This window comes from Somniosus microcephalus, chromosome 34 (assembly GCF_052327205.1).
Source record: "Somniosus microcephalus isolate GS21.2 chromosome 34, FLI_Smic_1.0, whole genome shotgun sequence".
Classification (NCBI taxonomy): Eukaryota; Metazoa; Chordata; class Chondrichthyes; order Squaliformes; family Somniosidae; genus Somniosus; species Somniosus microcephalus.
The window spans coordinates 6,577,485-6,598,069 of NC_141020.1; the positions used below are offsets into that span (position 1 = coordinate 6,577,485).

The 20,585-nt window shown below is 54.8% G+C and overlaps 2 protein-coding genes across 2 annotated transcripts in view; both read right to left on the bottom strand.

Moving 5' to 3' along the window:
* LOC147096692 (homeobox protein otx5) overlaps positions 1-20,585 on the bottom strand; it is a 213,841-nt gene that overhangs the window by 53,443 nt on the left and 139,813 nt on the right. The window lies entirely within an intron of this gene.
* LOC147096693 (zinc finger FYVE domain-containing protein 1-like) overlaps positions 13,998-20,585 on the bottom strand; it is a 31,117-nt gene continuing 24,529 nt past the window's right edge. The window contains exon 8 of the mRNA XM_085973126.1: positions 13,998-18,990. Within this exon, the coding sequence (XP_085829252.1) occupies positions 18,758-18,990 (233 nt within the window). The 3' untranslated portion in view covers positions 13,998-18,757. The remainder of the gene's footprint in view (positions 18,991-20,585) is intronic.

The window sequence follows — 20,585 nt, forward strand, 5'->3', positions numbered from 1 at the left end:
CCAGAGCAGATAGGCTTTGTACAGAAACCCTGCAGGATACGGGTTTGAACTGGAATCCCTTCAGGCTTCCGAAAAGATATTCCGCGCGGATCGAGTTGGGAAACTTCAATAAGTTTCTGTTCCAGTGAAACTGTGGCAGGTTTGAAGCGCCCCCTGCTGCATTAGAGAGGAATCGCAGGCAAAGCCCCGCACATCATAGAATCAGACGGAGGCCATTCGGCCCATCGTTCCTGTGCCGGCTCTCTGTGAAAGAGCTCTGATTCGTCCCCCCGCCAATCCTGCTCTTTCCCCGTATCCCTGCAAATTTTTCTTTTTCCTTTTTCAAGTTTTTATCCAACTCCCTTTTGAAAGTTACTATTGAATCTGCTTCCGCCGCCCTTTCGGGCAGCGCGTTCCAGATCACAACAACTCGCCGCATTAAAAAATAAATTCTCCTCTCCCCCTCTGGTTCTTTTGACAATGACCTTAAATTTGTGTCCTCTGGTTACCGACCCTCCTGCCCGTGGAGACATCAGTAGATCACTTACTGGTGCATGGTTGTGTTTGAGAGGATTGATCGGGAACATCAGGAGGCGACAACACTCTATCCTTAAAAGAAAGATTTGCATTTCTATAGCGCCTTTTCACCACCTCAGGACATCCCAAAGCGCTTTACAGCCAACGAAGTACTTTTTGAAGTGTAGCCACTGTTGTAATGTAGGGAACGCAGCAGTCAGTTTGTGCACAGCAAGCTCCCACAAACAGCAATGTGATAATGACCAGATCATCTGTTTTTAGTGATGTTGGTTGAGGGATAAATATTGGCCCCAGGACACCGGGGAGAACTCCCCCTGCTCTTCTTCGAAATAGTGGCGGTGGGATATTTTACATCCAACTGAGAGGGCAGACGGGGCCTCGGTTTAACACCTCATCCGAAAGACGGCACCTCTGACAGTGCGGCGCTTCCTCAGCACCGCACTGGGAGTGTCGGCCTAGATTTTTGTGCCCAAGTTTCATGGAGTGGGATTTGAACCCACAACCTTCCGACTCCGAGGCGAGAGTGCTGCCCACTGAGCCACGGCTGATACGGGTATCCTTGTACCATTAGTCTCCGATTCAGGGAACACTGTTGTACGTTGTGTGTATATTTTTTTAATCCCCCCTCTCTCCGAACCTTCCGCCCATCTCAACTGTCCTCATTGTAACCTGAGTGGACGCAGCAGACTCGGGCAGCCTTGGCCACTAAATGCTCAGTCCGGTCAACATCTGGTCCAGGAGTCCTGATCTGTGAATGAGGAGCGGGATTCAACCAGGCTGCTCTTTTCGTGGAGCGGTGACTCCACACAGAAATATTAAATCTGATCCTTTATTGCAAACATTTCGTTCATTCCGAAAATTTACACGCCCAAAGTGAAAATGGCAAACGTGGCTTTTGCGGCCTCTCTGCTCCCCGACTCTCCACCCGCCTGAGCCCCAATCCCCATCCGTATTCCAGCCTCTCCCCTATCGGCAAAGCAAAATAAGATAGAAACAAGGACTGACTGAGCGATTCCAACATGTAGCCCAAACTGTATCACTTTAACTGGGATTACAATACAGCTACACACACATTTAAGGTGGGCATATCCAGGATAGGTGTCAGCCGTGGCTCAGTGGGCAGCACTCTCATCTCTGAGTCAGAAGGTTGTGGGTTCAAATCCCACTCCAGAGACTTAAGCAGAAAAGTCTAGACTGACACTCCATGGCAGTGCTGAGGGAGTGCTGCATTGTCGGAGGGGCAGTGCTGAGGGAGCGCCGCACTGTCGGAAGGGCAGTACTGAGGGAGCGCCGCACTGTCGGAGGGGCAGTACTGAGGGAGTGCCGCACTGTTGGAGAGCCAGTAGTGAGAGAATGCCGTACTGAGGGAGCGCCGCACTGTTGGAGGGGCAGTGCTGAGGGAGTGTCGGAGGGGCAGTGCTGTGGGAGCGCCGCACTGTCGGAGAGGCAGCGCTGAGGGAGTGTCGGAGGGGCAGCGCTGAGGGAGTGCCGCACTGTCGGAGGGGCAGCGCTGAGGGAGTGCCGCACTGTTGGAGAGCCAGTAGTGAGAGAATGCCGTACTGAGGGAGCGCCGCACTGTTGGAGGGGCAGCGCTGAGGGAGTGTCGGAGGGGCAGTGCTGAGGGAGTGTCGGAGGGGCAGCGCTGAGGGAGTGCTGCACTGTCGGAGGGGCAGCGCTGAGGGAGTGCTGCACTGTCGGAGGGGCAGCGCTGAGGGAGTGCCGCACTGTTGGAGAGCCAGTAGTGAGAGAATGCCGTACTGAGGGAGCGCCGCACTGTCGGAGAGGCAGTGCTGAGGGAGTGTCGGAGGGGCAGCACTGAGGGAGTGCCGCACTGTCGGAGGGGCAGCGCTGAGGGAGTGCTGCACTGTCGGAGGGGCAGCGCTGAGGGAGTGCCGCACTGTTGGAGGGGCAGCATTGAGGGAGCGTCGCACTGTCGGAGGGGCAGTGCTGTGGGAGCGCCGCACTGTCGGAGGGGCAGCGCTGAGGGAGTGCTGCACTGTCGGAGGGGCAGCACTGAGGGAGGGGCAGCGCTGTCGGAGAGGCAGCGCTGAGGGAGTGCCGCACTGTCGGAGGGGCAGCATTGAGGGAGCGTCGCACTGTCGGAGGGGCAGTGCTGTGGGAGCGCCGCACTGTCGGAGGGGCAGCGCTGAGGGAGTGCTGCACTGTCGGAGGGGCAGCGCTGAGGGAGTGCCGCACTGTCGGAGGGGCAGCACTGAGGGAGTGCCGCACTGTCGGAGGGGCAGCACTGTCGGAGAGGCAGCGCTGAGGGAGCGCCGCACTGTCGGAGGGGCAGCGCTGAGGGAGTGCCGCACTGTTGGAGGGGCAGCGCTGTCGGAGAGGCAGCGCTGAGGGAGCGCCGCACTGTCGGAGGGGCAGTAGTGAGGGTGTGCTGCCTTTTGGATGAAACCCCATGTGGTCTCTCAGGTGGATGTAAATGATCCCACGGGCACTATTTCAAAGAAGAGCAGGGGAGTTCTCCCTGGGGCCAATATTTATTTTCTAAACTATCGCTAAAAACATGATCTGCTCATTATCACATTGCTGTTTGTGGGAGCTTGCTGTGCGCAAATTGGCTGCCACGTTTCCCACATTACAACAGTGACTGCACTTCATTGGCTGTAAAGTGCTTTGGGACGTCCTGAGGTGGTGAAAGGTGCTAGAGAAATGCAAGTCTGTCTTTTCTCCCTCTCTCGGGGTTACACTCAGATTGTGTCGCTGTTACAACTTCCAGCAGCAGGTGGTGCACTTCTAAAACAATGTGCTTTGGCAAAACACGGAGAGGACAGACACAGTTCCACTTCAATCTGCGCACAGCAAGCTCCCACAAACAGCAAGGTGATGATGACCACATAATCTGTTTTAGATGTTGGTTGAGGGATAAATATTGGCCCCAGGACACAACTCTTCTGTCGAAATAGTGTCCCGTAGGATCTTTTACGTCCACCTGAGAGGTGGACGGGGCCTCGGTTTAACGTCTCACCCGAAAGATGGCACCTCAGACAGTGCAGCACTCCCTCAGTACTGCACTGGGAGTGTCGGCCTAGATTTTTGTGCCCAAGTCCCTGGAGCGGGATTTGAACCCACAACCTTCTGACTCAGAGGCGAGGGAGCTACCCACTTTTTTTTTTAAATTAATATACTTTACTGAACATTAAGAACATTTACAACATCGTGATCATTACATCGTATGATACAAATCAATTCCACCACCCTACACAGCCATTCCGCCACCACACTTTAACATCAAAACCTGAAGTTTAATTTGTCACCTGCAACATATACTAATCGATTGAACTTTAAAAATTGGTTGTAAAATACTGTCCTTAAATTCCTTTCTGAATAAAACATTCACAGAGCCTTATAATGGTCTTTTAACTTATATTTAAAATACTCTCTTAGATTGATTCTCCGCCCCTTAAAAAACAGAGCATTCCTTCTTTGCACAATCACGAATCTAGCCAAACTGAACATTAAATTAATTGCCGCTCCACTAGACTCTGGCAGAGTCTCCAGCAATCCCCATCTCAAAATTGAGTCCCACGGGATTCCCATTCTTGCCGTTCGGTCCCCACCCAGCAAAAAAGCTTCACACAACTGTCGAACATAGTACTTAAAGTCATTTAACTGCGGACATAACACCAGTAAATGGGACAGAGTCTCATCCTGTGTCCCACACACTGGGCAAGTTGCCGCCTTCACACGTCCAATCTTGCACAAGACCGTCATGGTAAAAATCCGGTTGTGAGCCAATTTGAAATCCAGCTCAATCCATTCTGGGCATTTAAAATTCGCCCACACTCCTTTCCAAATCCTGTTGAAGTCCAGCTGTGGGTATATACTCTGCCAAAACTCCTGACCAGCAGGTGCCTTGAATCTCCATTCTCTAAATACCTCATAGAAATCGCGAGTATTACAGTTGTCAAATTGGACTAACTCTCCTCCTTTCTCCAGTACGAAGCTTGGAAAAGCAGGACGCATTTTACTTCCTTTGGAGATTTCTGCATTTATTTCTTCCATCCAATCCTGTGGCATTGCCCTCACAATCTTCTCATACATGATTCCTGTTGCTTTTCCTTCTACCTCCTGATCCTCCTCCCACACCATGTCCCTCACAATCGCTTCCGACAACCAACCTGGAATCACCTCGTATAATACATCTTTCACCGATATAATCCCAGCTTTTATAAAAGCTTGATTAAATAAAACCTCTCCTTCGATGTTGACCCACCTGTTCAAAAATAAGGGCTGCTCTAAAAATTCCTCAGCCCCCTTGGGCCTAAACCGCACACTTTTTAAAAATTGAGCCCAAGTCTCTACAACCCCCTTATAAAATCTAGGGAGGAGCTTAATCGATTTCAAAAACATATTATTGTATTCCATATACAATATCCCCTGCCCTCCTATCCCACTTTGTTTTTAAAAATGCTCAAAACAACTCTTCCAAAAACTTGAATTTGACTTCTGAAGAAATCTCTTCACCCATTTGATTCTAAAGGATTTTTTCTTCAAATCAATATCTGGGAAGTTGAGTCCTCCCTGATTTCTCTGTCCAATGATGGTATTGTAAGCCACCAAGGCTGGTTTCCCTTCCCATAAAAACCTCACACAAGCCTCTCGGATGGACTTTTCTGCCCACTCAGGAATATCCTCCACCGTCAATAAGTACCATAGCTTAGACAGCAGGAGAGCAGACACCACGGTCGCTCTTCCTTGCACTTTCAACCACCTTCTTTCCCATCTTCCCAAAATCTTTTTAATTTTCACAACCTTCGGTTCCCAATTTAATCGATCCACTTCTTCCCTGTCTTTCTTGCACCCCATATGCACCCCCAGAACTTCCAAAACCTCCACCACCTTAAAGAGACATTCCCCCAACCATTCCCCCCTACCCCTCCCTGCAACCAGGCATTGGGACTTACTATAATTCACTCTGGCACCTGAAGCTCTACAATATTCCTCCACTACCTCCATAGCTTTCCTCACTGACTCCCCATTTCTCAATGTTAAGGTTGTGTCATCTGCATATTGGTGTATCACCGACACCAGCCCGGAACTGGGTACCACAATCCCAACTACACCTTGTTTCTTTCGCATCATGTAACCTAATGGTTCTGCTACCAATGTGTACAGCAGTGGGGACAGGGGACAACCCTGCCTCACAGATCTCTGTATCGGAAAATACTTGGATAAAAAACCATTACATTTAACACAGCTAAATATGTTTGAATAAAAAATCCTTATCCACTGAATGAAATTTTCCTTGAAACCAAATGCTTCCAAAACCTTCAATAAAAACTCATGAGAGACCCTATCAAAGGCTTTCTCTTGATCTATCTTTAATACATAAGCCTCCCTCCCACTCTCTTCCATGAGTTCTATCGCATCTCGGATTGAGACCACAGAATCCGCAATGTCCCGGCCTATGACTCCATAGGACTGAGAGGGCCAAACTATCTCCGGTAACACCTCCTTCAAACGGTTTGCCATAACCCTCGCCAAGATCTTATAATCCACATTTAATAGTGTGATGGGCCTCCAATTCTTCAGATCCCGTCTATCCCCTTTATTTTTATAAGCTAAGCTTATGATACCTCTCCTCATGGATGGGGCCAGACCTCCCTCAATTTCAATTTCCTTAAAAACTCCTAAGAGCAATGGACTTAAAATCTCGAAAAATTCCTTATAAAATTCTGCACTTAGTCCATCGGACCCTGGGCTTTACCCCCCCCCTTCATTCCACTTATTGCTACTTTTATTTCTGCTAATCCTACTTCTTTATCACACATGCCTCTCTCATCCTCCTTTAAACCCTTTTCAATAAAAGCAGTAACCCTCTCCATCTCCAAATTGGAAATGTCTTCTTTTGTATATAGCTCTTGATAAAAGCTGCTAGCTGCCTCCAAAATCTCCCCACTTTCATGAATAATCCTCTCCCCCACCTTCAATTCCTCAATTAACGATAATCTCTGTCGCCGTTTCTCTTGCTCTAGAAAATATATAGTGCATCTTTCGCCCTCCAATGCATCTCTAGCCTTTGCACGGAGAATGGCCCCCTTGCATTTTTCCGCTTGCAGTAATTCCCACTCTTCCTTTAGCACCCGTAACTTAGTCTCAGCTCCCTTATCCCCTCCATCCACTGCTTTACAGACATCCATAAACCTTTTGTTTAAATTCTCTTCTCGATACCGGTTAGTTGCCGCCCTCTTTTTCCCATAACGCACCGAAATTTTTTTAACCTCGTATTTAAAATTGTCCCACCAAACTCTTCTTTCTTTCAAGAACAAAAGTTCCCTCTGAGCATTCCTTATTATATTTAAAATCCCTTCTTTATAAGCACTTTCCTTCAGGTATTGATTGTTTAAAATCCACACCCCTGAACCGATCTTAACTCTGCTGTTCCTAATTCTAAGAACCAAAGCCGAGTGATCACTAAAAAATACTTTTTTATAAAAAATCTCCATCACCTCCGAACTTAACCCTTCCCGCATTAGCACAAAATCTATTCGGCTCTGTTTTAAAACATCACCCACCCAACCTGCTCTGGAGAACTCCCTTTTTATGGGGTTCCGGTCCCTCCATAAGTCTCTCAAATTTAAATTTGCCATCATTTTTGTAATCATCCCTCTGGAGTTATCCTCTTTAAAAGTCATCTGGGCTGAAATGTCCATCCAAGATAAAAATACATTAAAATCCCCCACAATACAAGGATTTTCCATCTCTGCCACTTTAGTGAATAACCCCCGAAAAAACTCGCGACGCTTCCCATGGTTGTTCGGTGCATAGATATTAAAAAGATCACAGTTAAAACCTTCCAATTTTACCCTTAGCCGTAAAAATCTTCCCTCAGTGTCCTTGTCCACCAAGGCAACATTCTCTTCTATGGACAGACTCACCAAAACAGCCACCCCTCTACGGTTGTTGTTCGCACAACTTGCAAACACCTCTCCCTTCCAAACCCTCTGAACTCTTTCCAGAATATCCTCATCCCAAAAGGTTTCTTGCAGACACAACAAGTCCGTGCCTTTAAAACCCTGCAACAACTGCTGCAATTTCTTCTCACCCCTCAGTCCGTTCACATTGATCGAGACCAATGTAATCATGGCTCCAAAGAAGGGAAGTATGCCCAATAATCTCCCCATCATTTAATCTCTGGCTCTTCCCTCCTCTCATGCTCCTTCGCAACTTTTCGCCCAGCTGTTGCTTTTTCCTGCAGCCTCCGGCTCTTTTTCCCCTCCTGTTTAACCCCTCCCTGCTGTTTCAGCCTCTTTTTTGCCTTACCTTTGGGCCCAGGGGCTGCCCTTTCTCCCTCCTTCTGCCCCTCACTAACCTTTCCCTTTCCACAAGATGCCACCCCATCCCCGACTTCCATGTCTCTGTCCCCCTCTAATTCCTCACACTCAAGCTCTTCTGCAACCCCCTGTGCCTGCTCCCCGTCAGATACATAATCCTGCTCCCCATCAGATACTTCATCTCCCAGTGAGAGTCTTTCTGCTATCGCAGTTTCTCCCACTGTGCCACCCCCTTCGACCACATCTCTACTTCTGACCCTTGCACCTTGTTCCCTCACTCCATGGGACAATGGCTCACCTAGATTGCTCTCTTCTAACGTCTCTATCTCGCCGATCCCATTCTGCTGTCCCTTTAAGGCCTCTGCCTCCTGCACCCTCTCCCCGCCCTGCCCCCTCCCGCCCACCAAAATATCCAACTCCGCTCCTTTCCCCGGAGCACTCCCATCCACCACACACCCCACTCCCGCCTCCACTCCCCCCGCCGACACCAGACTCCCTAGGGGGAGCCGAACTGCACAAAGGCTCGAGTCTGCACTCGACCCTTGCTGCCCGCTGTTGTCTTTGTTCCCCTCCATAGCACACGCCGTGTTTTCCGCCAATTCCAACTCCATCTCCGCTCCGCCAACCTCTGCCTCCTCCTGTGCTCCTTTTTCCTCCATTTTACCGGCTGTGTCCTCCGACTGCACCGCACCTCCGGCCGTTCCACGCTCCTCCCCTGCTCCTTCTCCCATCTCATCGCTCATTTCGCTCCCTTCCGCCACACACTCACAGCGGGCGGGGCCTTTACGACACACCCCACAGCTCGCTGCCTTGCAGCTCCTCGCGATATGTCCCGACTCACCACAATTGTAGCAATACAAATCAGGGCAATGTCTCACGAGATGATCATGTCCCAAACAATAGTAACATACTTTTACTTGATTGTCGTGCAGCACCCGAAAGTATTGTACTCCCTCCAGAGTCTCGAACTTCATACTATAAGGCAAAGACCTTACCCCCTCCGGGAATCGCACCTTGACATACCGGGTTCCGTCTGCCACCCTTGTTCCCGGATAGTACCTCCTCTTGATTTCGGAACAGATTTTAATATCCCACGACTCCAATTTCTTGCTCAGCACTTCGTCCTCGATGTACACAGGCAAGTTCAAAAATGAAACCACCACCTCCTCAGAATACAGCAGGGTCACCTCCAAAAATTTCTCCCCAACTTTCAGACTGAGCAGCAGTCTTTCGACCTCCTCACGGCCACTCACCGTCACCTCAAATCCCACACTTGGTTTCGGACGGCATGCAAAACAGCTTCCTTCACCACAGTCCTCCTGAACCGCCTGGATTATATCCCAGGCTCGAATCTTCCTGTCTTCACATTGTACTACGACGGTATTTTCTTTACCGAACCTTCTGAGGTCCCGGCCCAAATCTTTGGGCCGTTTTGTTCCCCTACCCACCACAGTTTTTTCCCGCATCAAATTCCTCTCGGGAACATTGTCCTCCGAGGGGCCCGGCCCTCCGGACCCCTCAGCCGCCATCTGGCTGTTCTTTGTGGGCCAAAAAGGCCCCAAAACCTGCAAACCACACCCCAAAACCCTCCACCAACTTTTTCCAAAACTCCCTCCAACACCCAGCTGCAATTAGGCAACCAGTCACACCTGGCTCACTCCTAGCTCCTCCCACCTAGAGAATGCTGCCCACTGGGCCACAGCTGACACTAGCACTGACCGTTCAGTTAGAAAGTTAAACTGGGTCACGCAACACATCAAATCTCATTAATGACGACATAGACCTCTTGGGCTGAATGGCCGATTTCTGTGCTGTAAACACTTGATAACTGGTCAAAAAAATAATATGGTGGGCCCAATTCCTCCCCCAGAGGCCCTGTGACCTCGCTGCAGTTATTTCACAGGCCTCAGCAGCCTAAGAGCTAGAGGTGGGGAAATGCCTGCAGCTCACAGACAGCTAGATAAAGACTGGCAGCGTTTTGTGTTTCTAGGGAAATAGCGTCAAACATTTCCATATTTTAATCTGTCTATCTGTCGCGTTGCTGATTCAGCTGAGAGAGAATAATTTGAGGTATTTTTGCTGGTTCCTCCAATTGAGTCGGTTTCTTATCTCCAGCCTTCTGGTGGTTTAATGTTGGCGATTTAATGGGGAGAGGGGAAGAGTCAGAGGGGCTGGGGGGGGGGGGGGAAGTCGCAGGGGCTGGGAGTGGGAGGGGGAGTCAGAGAGGTCGGGACATGAGGAGTCAGAGGGACTAAGGGGGAGTCAGAGGGGTGAGGAGGTTGGGGGAATCAGAGGGGCTGGGGGGGGAATCAGAGGGGCTGGGGGGGGAATCAGAGGGGCTGGGGGGGAGTCAGAGGGGCTGGGGGGGGAGTCAGAGGGGCTGGGGGGGGAGTCAGAGGGGCTGGGGGGGGAGTCAGAGGGGCTGGGGGGGGAGTCAGAGGGGCTGGGGGGGGGAGTCAGAGGGGCTGGGGGGGGGGGAGTCAGAGGGGCTGGGGGGGGGGGGGAGTCAGAGGGGCTGGGGGGGGGGAGTCAGAGGGGCTGGGGGGGGAGTCAGAGGGGCTGGGGGGGGGAGTCAGAGGGGCTGGGGGGGAGTCAGAGGGGCTGGGGGGGAGTCAGAGGGGCTGGGGGGGAGTCAGAGGGGCTGGGGGGGAGTCAGAGGGGCTGGGGGGGGGGAGTCAGAGGGGCTGGGGGGGGAGTCAGAGGGGCTGGGGGGGAGTCAGAGGGGCTGGGGGGGGAGTCAGAGGGGCTGGGGGGGGAGTCAGAGGGGCTGGGGGGGGAGTCAGAGGGGCTGGGGGGGGGAGTCAGAGGGGCTGGGGGGGGAGTCAGAGGGGCTGGGGGGGGAGTCAGAGGGGCTGGGGGGGGAGTCAGAGGGGCGGGGGGGAGTCAGAGGGGCGGGGGGGAGTCAGAGGGGCGGGGGGGAGTCAGAGGGGCGGGGGGGAGTCAGAGGGGCTGGGGGGGAGTCAGAGGGGCTGGGGGGGGAGTCAGAGGGGCTGGGGGGGAGTCAGAGGGGCTGGGGGGGAGTCAGAGGGGCTGGGGGGGGGAGTCAGAGGGGCTGGGGGGGAGTCAGAGGGGCTGGGGGGGAGTCAGAGGGGCTGGGGGGGGGAGTCAGAGGGGCTGGGGGGGGGAGTCAGAGGGGCTGGGGGGGGGAGTCAGAGGGGCTGGGGGGGGGAGTCAGAGGGGCTGGGGGGGGAGTCAGAGGGGCTGGGGGGGGGGGGAGTCAGAGGGGCTGGGGGGGGGGGAGTCAGAGGGGCTGGGGGGGCAGTCAGAGGGGCTGGGGGGGGAGTCAGAGGGGCTGGGGGGGGAGTCAGAGGGGCTGGGGGGGGAGTCAGAGGGGCTGGGGGTGGAGTCAGAGGGGCCGGGGGGGAGTCAGAGGGGCGGGGGGGGAGTCAGAGGGGCGGGGGGGGAGTCAGAGGGGCGGGGGGGGAGTCAGAGGGGCGGGGGGGGGAGTCAGAGGGGCGGGGGGGGAGTCAGAGGGGCGGGGGGGAGTCAGAGGGGCGGGGGGGGGGAGTCAGAGGGGCGGGGAGTCAGAGGGGCTGGGGGGGGAGTCAGAGGGGCGGGGGGGGGAGTCAGAGGGGCTTGGGGGGGAGTCAGAGGGGCTGGGGGGGGAGTCAGAGGGGCTGGGGGGGAGTCAGAGGGGCTGGGGGGGAGTCAGAGGGGCTGGGGGGGAGTCAGAGGGGCTGGGGGGGGAGTCAGAGGGGCTGGGGGGGAGTCAGAGGGGCTGGGGGGGAGTCAGAGGGGCTGGGGGGGGAGTCAGAGGGGCTGGGGGGGGAGTCAGAGGGGCGGGGGGGAGTCAGAGGGGCGGGGGGGAGTCAGAGGGGCGGGGGGGAGTCAGAGGGGCTGGGGGGGGAGTCAGAGGGGCTGGGGGGGGAGTCAGAGGGGCTGGGGGGGGAGTCAGAGGGGCTGGGGGGGGGGAGTCAGAGGGGCTGGGGGGGAGTCAGAGGGGCTGGGGGGGGAGTCAGAGGGGCTGGGGGGGAGTCAGAGGGCTGGGGGGGAGTCAGAGGGGCTGGGGGGGAGTCAGAGGGGCTGGGGGGGGAGTCAGAGGGGCTGGGGGGGGAGTCAGAGGGGCTGGGGGGGGGAGTCAGAGGGGCTGGGGGGGGAGTCAGAGGGGCTGGGGGGGGAGTCAGAGGGGCTGGGGGGGAGTCAGAGGGGCTGGGGGGAGTCAGAGGGGCTGGGGGGAGTCAGAGGGGCTGGGGGGGAGTCAGAGGGGCTGGGGGGGGGAGTCAGAGGGGCTGGGGGGGGGGAGTCAGAGGGGCTGGGGGGGGGGAGTCAGAGGGGCGGGGGGGGGGAGTCAGAGGGGCTGGGGGGGAGTCAGAGGGGCTGGGGGGGGGAGTCAGAGGGGCGGGGGGGAGTCAGAGGGGCTGGGGGGGAGTCAGAGGGGCTGGGGGGGAGTCAGAGGGGCTGGGGGGGAGTCAGAGGGGCTGGGGGGGAGTCAGAGGGGCTGGGGGGGAGTCAGAGGGGCTGGGGGGGAGTCAGAGGGGCTGGGGGGAGTCAGAGGGGCTGGGGGGAGTCAGAGGGGCTGGGGGGGAGTCAGAGGGGCTGGGGGGGAGTCAGAGGGGCTGGGGGGGAGTCAGAGGGGCTGGGGGGGAGTCAGAGGGGCTGGGGGGAGTCAGAGGGGCTGGGGGGAGTCAGAGGGGCTGGGGGGGAGTCAGAGGGGCTGGGGGGGAGTCAGAGGGGCTGGGGGGGAGTCAGAGGGGCTGGGGGGGAGTCAGAGGGGCTGGGGGGGAGTCAGAGGGGCTGGGGGGGAGTCAGAGGGGCTGGGGGGGAGTCAGAGAGGTGGGGGGAGTCAGAGGGGCGGGGGGGGGAGTCAGAGGGGCTGGGGGGGAGTCAGAGGGGCTGGGGGGAGTCAGAGGGGCTGGGGGGAGTCAGAGGGGCTGGGGGGGGAGTCAGAGGGGCTGGGGGGGGAGTCAGAGGGGCTGGGGGGGACGTCAGAGGGGCTGGGGGGGAGTCAGAGGGGCTGGGGGGGAGTCAGAGGGGCTGGGGGGGAGTCAGAGGGGCTGGGGGGAGTCAGAGGGGCTGGGGGGGGAGTCAGAGGGGCTGGGGGGGGGAGTCAGAGGGGCTGGGGGGGGGGAGTCAGAGGGGCTGGGGGGGGAGTCAGAGGGGCTGGGGGGGGGGGAGTCAGAGGGGCTGGGGGGGGGGGAGTCAGAGGGGCTGGGGGGGGGGGAGTCAGAGGGGCTGGGGGGGGAGTCAGAGGGGCTGGGGGGGGAGTCAGAGGGGCTGGGGGGGGAGTCAGAGGGCTGGGGGGGGAGTCAGAGGGGCTGGGGGGGAGTCAGAGGGGCTGGGGGGGGGAGTCAGAGGGGCTGGGGGGGAGTCAGAGGGGCTGGGGGGGGAGTCACGGCTGGGGGGTAGTCGGAGGGGCTAGGGGGGAGTCAGAGGGGTGGGGGGAGTTGGAGGGGCTGGGGAGGTGGGGGAGTCAGAGGGGTGGGGAGGTTGGGGGGAGTCAGAGGGGCTGGTGGGTAGGTGGGGGGAGTCAGAGAGGTCGGGACGTGAGGAGTCAAGGGACTAAGGGGGAGTCAGAGAGGTGGGGAGGTTGGGGGGGGTCAGAGTGGCTAAGGGGGAGTCAGAGGGGTGGGGAGGTTGGGGGGCGGAGGGGCGTCAAGTCAGAGGGGCCCTGAGGTTTCAGAGTGGCGGGGTGGAAGGGTGGGAAATCGTAGGCTGTGCGAGGGCACAAGCGGAACGTGGAGTTTCAGCAGGCCATTCAGTCATGAGGGGCCTCACACCCAAGGCCAGCCCGGTCCTCCCACGACACTCCGCACTCGGGCCCTTTCCAGCAGGGCTGACGGGGCAGCAGGAACTCCGGCCGACGTGCCCAACGACTCAGGTAATTGTAGGTCCCGTGCTTAGGCCTCGTCTGGCAAAAGATCATTTACTGTTACTTCAGTCACGAAGTCCTCCACTCAATCTCTGCCAGCCCCCTTTTAGCCGTGTTCGAGTTGAATGGCCGGACGGGGCTGAATGGCCTCCTCCTGTTGCTATGTATCGTGGTTTCGCTCCTCCTCAAACTGTTCATCTGTAACATAGTAGGATACAGCACAGGAGGAGGCCATTCGGCCCATTGTGCCTGTGCTGGCTCTTTGATAAAGCTCTCCAATTAATCTCACTCCCTCTGCTCGTTGCAAAGTCTATCTTTTGACAGTCGCAAGCTGCGCTTTATGTCCGGGCTCAATTGTACAGAACAAAGGGCAAAACCTCAAGTTGAAATCTCAGTTTTTAATGAGACAGGTACAATATTTCCAGTTTATTAGAAGGGTCGGGCTATTAAAGTATAAAATCTATTCTCATTTGGTCACATTGACTGAACAGTAGTGTTAAAACACAAGCCAAGTAGGCCATCCCCATCCCGCACCACAATCCCCGGATAGAATACTGGAGAGCGTTCCAGCCGGAATGGAGACGATTGGGTAATTCCTCCGTCAGTCACGCTGGGAGGCCGCACCGCTGTCAGTGACTGGGATGGGGTTTACGCACAGAATTTGTATCGTGCATCTATCAGCTCAGCTACAACAACAACTTGCATTTATATAAATCGTCCACTCTCTGCATTTTGCGAGTGAAATAATCCTGCTGTAATTGGGAGATTTTGCTGTAGTTTGAGGAAATAGACTCTGTTTATTTTAATTTGTGAGTGAGTGAACCACAAGTCCCAGCTCCAGCTCCAATATTCACTCCCGATATATTAAATATAATGCTAAAGTCACTCAGTTTCTAAACGGTTGCCCATCTCTGTCTGAAGGCACTCACTCGCCTTCCCCTCCCCCTCCCCCAACCCCGGGGATACTTCAACCACACGCGTCGGTCAGGCTCCACTGCCTCAACTATTCTCCGCGTGCGGTTCTGGCCAGTGAGAACCAGTAGGCTATTTGACCACGGAGGGCATCGCAATCCTATCCTCGCCAAAAATATCCGCATGTTCCGTCAGGGGCCAGGGGATGGTGATCAGGACTGAGATTCCTTATAACCAGACCCCACCCCTCCAGGATGCTGACGGCAGTTCCAGAGCCTAGACTGCCGAGCCAGTGAGCTTAACTAATTTAGAACAGGGATTAAACGACAGGCTACTCAGCCCAGGCCTGGGATATTCCTGGCCTGGGATATTCCAGCCCTGGTCTGTAGGGCTCAGTACTGCACCACATGGTTTAGGCACTGGGGAAGAACCCAATCAACCAACATTTAAAGGTTAAAGTTTCCTGGTTAGTTAGTAGGCCTTCCTGTCATGTGGTATAAACTTGGAGCCACTTCCTGTCACAGGACATCTTTTTTGTGTGTTCATTAGTGACGGTTGCTAAGCACATTCGAGTAGGAACATTAACCTTCCCTTCCCCGAGCTTAATCAACCCTGGCAGGAATATCCCGAGGGAGGATTGGCAGTGGACAGGGAGAATGATGGGTTGGGACAACTGGTTTAACTCAAAACGAGACCAGATTGAACAATGGCTGCTGAATAAAGGTTATGCAAGGGAGTCTCTCAGACCCCAAAGGCCTAGAAACCAGCTACAACGACAAACATCCCCATCAGGAAGACCCCAAGTTTTGGATCTGTGCCACCCAGGTTTCACCAGAAGCAACGTGGCTGGTTGGGGCGTTGAGCAAGGAACAGACGTCCAATTTGTAGAAGCCTTTGGTTTGGCAACAGCTGGAGATTTGAAATAGTTCTGTGCCACCACCGCCCTCTCAAGGGGCAACTGGGGATGGGCAATAAACGCCGGCCTTGCCAGACGCCTACATCCCGAGAATGAATAAAAAAATAAATCATTGCCTCTCTTATCCGCCGCCCCCCAAACTTAATTTTCTCCATTCCTCTCCTCAACACTAACTCTTGCCTTGGGTCCAATGGTCGCCCAGCAGGTCCTTCTTCATATAGGAGCATAGACAATGAGCGTCAATGGGCTGCTCGACCAAGGGGTACATCACACCCAAGCCTGGTCCTGTTCCCACCCAAGGTGTTTACACTTGCACCTTCCTTACTGGGTAATCAGGAGCCAGAATCCCAGGTGACATTTCCTCTAAGCCTGAGGGTGCAAAGGCCAATCACCCCAAGGTGTACGGTAGTTTAGTGGTTATCTTACTGGACGAACAATCCAGAGATCGTGAGTTCAAATCCCACCATGGGAGTTTGTGAATTTGAAGTTAGTTATAAAACAACACGAAACTACTGGATTGTCGTAAAAACTCAACGGGTTCACTAACGTCCTTTAGGGAAGGAAATCTGCCGTCCTTACCCACTCTGGGCCTGTGTGTGACTCGAGTCCCACACTAACATAGTTGACTTCGAAGTGGCCCAACGAGACACACTCATCGGTACCACCCACCTTCTCAGGGTGACGAGGGATGGGCAATCAATGCCGGCCTTGCCAGCGACGCCCACATCCCGATAGTGATAAAGAAAAAAAAATTGATAAGACTCAACGGACACCCCATGAGATCCAGTAATTCAGCACCAACCAGGGTTTAGCTCAGGTCCGTGTGGCTCAGTCTGAGGCAATAGGAAGCTGCGATGTGTGCATTTTAATCTGAATAAAAGCAGGCGAGGTATCGATACCAGGTCCAGTACTACTTAATATGGGTTTAAAAAAGTTAGAAAATGCTACGGAGAGACTTGAGGCAGGACAAAAGATTCAGAGCACCTTTGTGGAGGGGCGGGACAGTGGTCCAGAATGGTGACACGGACTCAGTTCCTGAGGCGATTGTCCAGGTGTCCTTTTGGGATTCACTGCTGCAGGACCAGGTGTCTGACAGCAAGGGGCCACCTGTGGACCAGGTGTCTGACAGCAAGGGCCCACCTGTGGACCAGGTATCTGGCAGCAAAGAGCACCTGTGGACCAGGTATCTGGCAGCAAGGGGCCACCTGTGGACCAGGTATCTGGCAGCAAAGGGCCACCTGTGGACCAGGTATCTGGCAGCAAAGGGCCACCTGTGGACCAGGTATCTGGCAAAGGGCCACCTGTGGATCAGGTATCTGACAGCAAAGACCACCTGTGGACCAGGTATCTGGCAGCAAGGGGCCACCTGTGGACCAGGTATCTGGCAGCAAAGGGCCACCTGTGGACCAGGTATCTGACAGCAAAGACCACCTGTGGACCAGGTATCTGGCAGCAAGGGGCCACCTGTGGACCAGGTATCTGGCAGCAAGGGCCACCTGTGGACCAGGTATCTGGCAGCAAGGGGCCACCTGTGGACCAGGTATCTGACAGCAAGGGGCCACCTGTGGACCAGGTATCTGACAGCAAGGGGCCACCTGTGGACCAGGTATCTGACAGCAAGGGGCCACCTGTGGACCAGGTATCTGACAGCAAGGGGCCACCTGTGGACCAGGTATCTGACAGCAAGGGCCCACCTGTGGACCAGGTATCTGACAGCAAGGGGCCACCTGTGGACCAGGTACAGAGCAGAGCTCCCTCTAGTGGTGGAAAAGTGCTTTTACATCATTTCAAATTACTTCATGGCTCCAAGTGAGCCTTTCAAATTGTTTACAGATTCATCTAACGGATAACAAAAAGGAGGGTCTGAACTGCTTTCTACACCATAGCCATCGCCTAAGGGTATTAAGGGAGAGGGAGTCAAGGCGGGTAGATGGAGTTAAGATACAGATCAGCCATGATCTAACTGAATGGCGGAGCAGGCTTGAGGGGCTGAATGGCCGACTCCTGTTCCGAGACCGATATCTTTTGGTTTATCAGTTAGTAGGTGAATACGAACCTCTCTTTTTCTGGGAGGGGGAGGCAGTGTGCGTGGGGGGTGAAACCCTCTCCCTCTTAGACACAGAGCAACCTGATCACTTACTGAATGAGCTCGTGGGGAAATCTAGTTTCAGAATAAATCGTCGCCCTTTTAGAACTGAGATGAGGAGGAATTTCTTCTCTCAGAGGGTCGTAAATCTGTGGAATTCTCTGCCCCAGAGAGCCGTGGAGGCTGGGTCATTAAATACATTTAAGGTGGAGATAGACAGATTTTTGCAAGATAAGGGAGTGAAGGGTTATGGGGAGCGGGCGGGGAAGTGGCTTTGAGCCCAAGATCAGCCATGATCTTATTGAATGGCGGAGCAGGCTCGAGGGGCCAAGTGGCCTATTCCTGCTCCTATTTCTTATGAGGCCTGTATCGGGGTTTGTCGAGTCTCCAGGGAGTGAAGATTGGTCTCCTGGGTACCACTGCAAGCAACTCGGGAGAAAAATCAACAGGCACTAAAAAATAAAAAAACTGTGCTTTTAAAAAATTTTCTTTGAACTCTTTCGCCTGTTGATTAAAAAATCTCTGATGGGGGGGGATAAAAAGTTTGACTGAAGTTGAGGCTCATCCAATCGGGGAGCAAAGAGTTTGGCCCTGGGGGAGGGGGTGGGGCTTCACAAAGACAGACGGGTCGGGCGACCAATGGCAGGAGTGCAGGGGCGGAGCCTCCAGAAACACACCGCAGGTACAACTGGCAGCCTCCGAGCCCGTGAGGCGAGGAAGCGCTTCAAGGACACCCTCAAAGCCTCCTTGAAAAAGTGTAACATCCCCACCGACACCTGGGAATCCCTGGCCCAATACTGCACAAAGTGGAGGAGAAGCATCCGGGAAGGCGCCGAACACCTCGAGCCTCTTCGCCGGGAGCAAGCAGAAGCCAAGCGCAAGGAGCGCACGTCAACCCAAGCACCCACCCACCCGCCCCTTCAACCACCGTCTGCCCCACCTGTGACAGAGACTGTAGGTCCCGCATTGGGCTCATCAGTCACCTGAGAACTCATTTTTAATGTGGAAACAAGTCATCCTCGGTTCCGAGGGACTGCCCAAGAAGAAGAGGAGAGTGCACCTGGCGGGCCGTCCCCCGTTCTTTAAGCAAGGCCCAAGTCACCACACTAGTCCTAGGCTGCACGCTGTGTTTATTCAGGTGGCACAGCTCTGGAAGGGGACGAGATCCAAACGGGGGGCCTATATATATATTTGCGGAGGGGCTGGAAGCGCCGGTATTCTTTTTGTCTTCAGAGCTCCCCTTTCTTCTTGCTGCAGTCCACGCAGACCCTGACCGGGTGGTCCCAGCCCCGCGAGGGTACTGGCCTCAGCTCCGGGGAGCACTGGCCGCAGAAGCCCAGGCCGCAGGCTCGGCAGTGGTGTTTGGCCGTCTTCGCCGTGAAGGGCTTCTCGCAGCGGTGGCACTTCACGAGCTTGTGATCCGGCACCCAGTAATCAGGCCTGGCCACGTCCTTGACGAGCCCTGGAAAGACAACAACCGGCAAAAAAAAAAATACCCCGCAGGGCCGTTAGCCACCTCGCACGCAGGCCGCGCCGCCTTCCTCTCCTACCAGCAACCGCCGCCCCTCTGCTACCTTGCCTAAGTCGCCACTGGTGAGCCGCGAGGGTGGTCCGGCTATTCGCCAGCAGAAAGCATCACCTGCCCGCACCCAGTCGCACACACGTCGAGGACGGGCCACTGGATAATGATCAGGAGCCTGATTTCCTCAACACCCCCCCTCTACGTTGCAACAGGGACCACTCCGCAAAAGTACTTCAGTGGATGTAAAGCGCTTTGTCGAAAGACGGCACCTCCGACAGTGTGGCACTCCCTCGGTACTGGCACCGGGATGCTTATGCGCCCAAGTCTCTGGAGTGGGGCGCGAACCCACGACCTTCTGGCTTGGAGGTGAGAGTGCGACCCACTGATCCACGGCAAGGTGCCATCGAGGGGTCGAATGGCCTCCTCCTGCTCCTATTTCTTAGGTTCCCATCACCACCGACCTACAGAGGGGGCACCATGATCGGCAGCTGGCTACATTCAGCTACTTACCGACAGACCTCCTTGCCGCTCATCTACTTCCCATCCCCCAGAAAGACCCCAGATTCGATTCCCAGTCCCTCCTGAATTCACTGCCCTCTATCAGAGCAGAAGAATTAGCGCCGGATTAGGGGAGTGGCGGGGTGTGAGTATATAAAACATCTCCTGCTCTTTATCCATGGAGACCCTGCTAAAAATAAAAATGCTCGTGTGTGGCCATCAGGTGATGACAGGACTGTGATGCCTTCCGTAGTCGAATAGCCAAGAATGGCACAGGCTTTACTACGGAGCCATTACAAATGTATCCTCGCATTCTATTTTTGAACGTGTATAAATGTTTCATGTAACAAGTCATTGCATATGCAAATGTTGTGATTGGCTCAAATTCCCCAGCAACCAATCAAAAACCACTTTCCAACACGGACTTCACTGGCAGAGAATTTCCCATCAGCGACCCCGTGGGCGCTCTGGAGGTCAACCCGCAGGGGGTGAGCAACACCACGGGAGATCGGCTAGAACATAAGGACATAAGAAATAGGAGCAGGAGTCGGCCATTCGGCCCCTCGAGCCTGCTCCGCCATTCAATAAGATCATGGCTGATCTTCTACCTCATCTCCACTTTCCTGCACTATCCCCATATCCCTCGATTCCCTTAATATCCAAAAATCTATCGATCTCAACCTTGAATATACTCAACGACTGAGCCTCCACAGCCCTCTGGGGCAGAGAATTCCAAAGATTCACAACCCTCTGAGTGAAGAAATTTCTCCTCATCTCAGTCCTAAATGGCCGACCCCTTATTCTGAGACTGTGACCCCTGGTTCTAGACTCCCCAGCCAGGGGGAAACATCCTCCCTGCATCTATCCTGTCGAGCCCTGTAAGAATTTTGTATGTTGCAATGAGATCACCTCTCATTCTTCTAAACTCTAGAGAATATAGGCCTAGTCTACTCAATCTCTCCTCATAGGACAATCCCCCCATCCCAGGAACCAGTCTGGTGAACCTTTGTTGCACTCCTTCTATGGCAGGTATATCC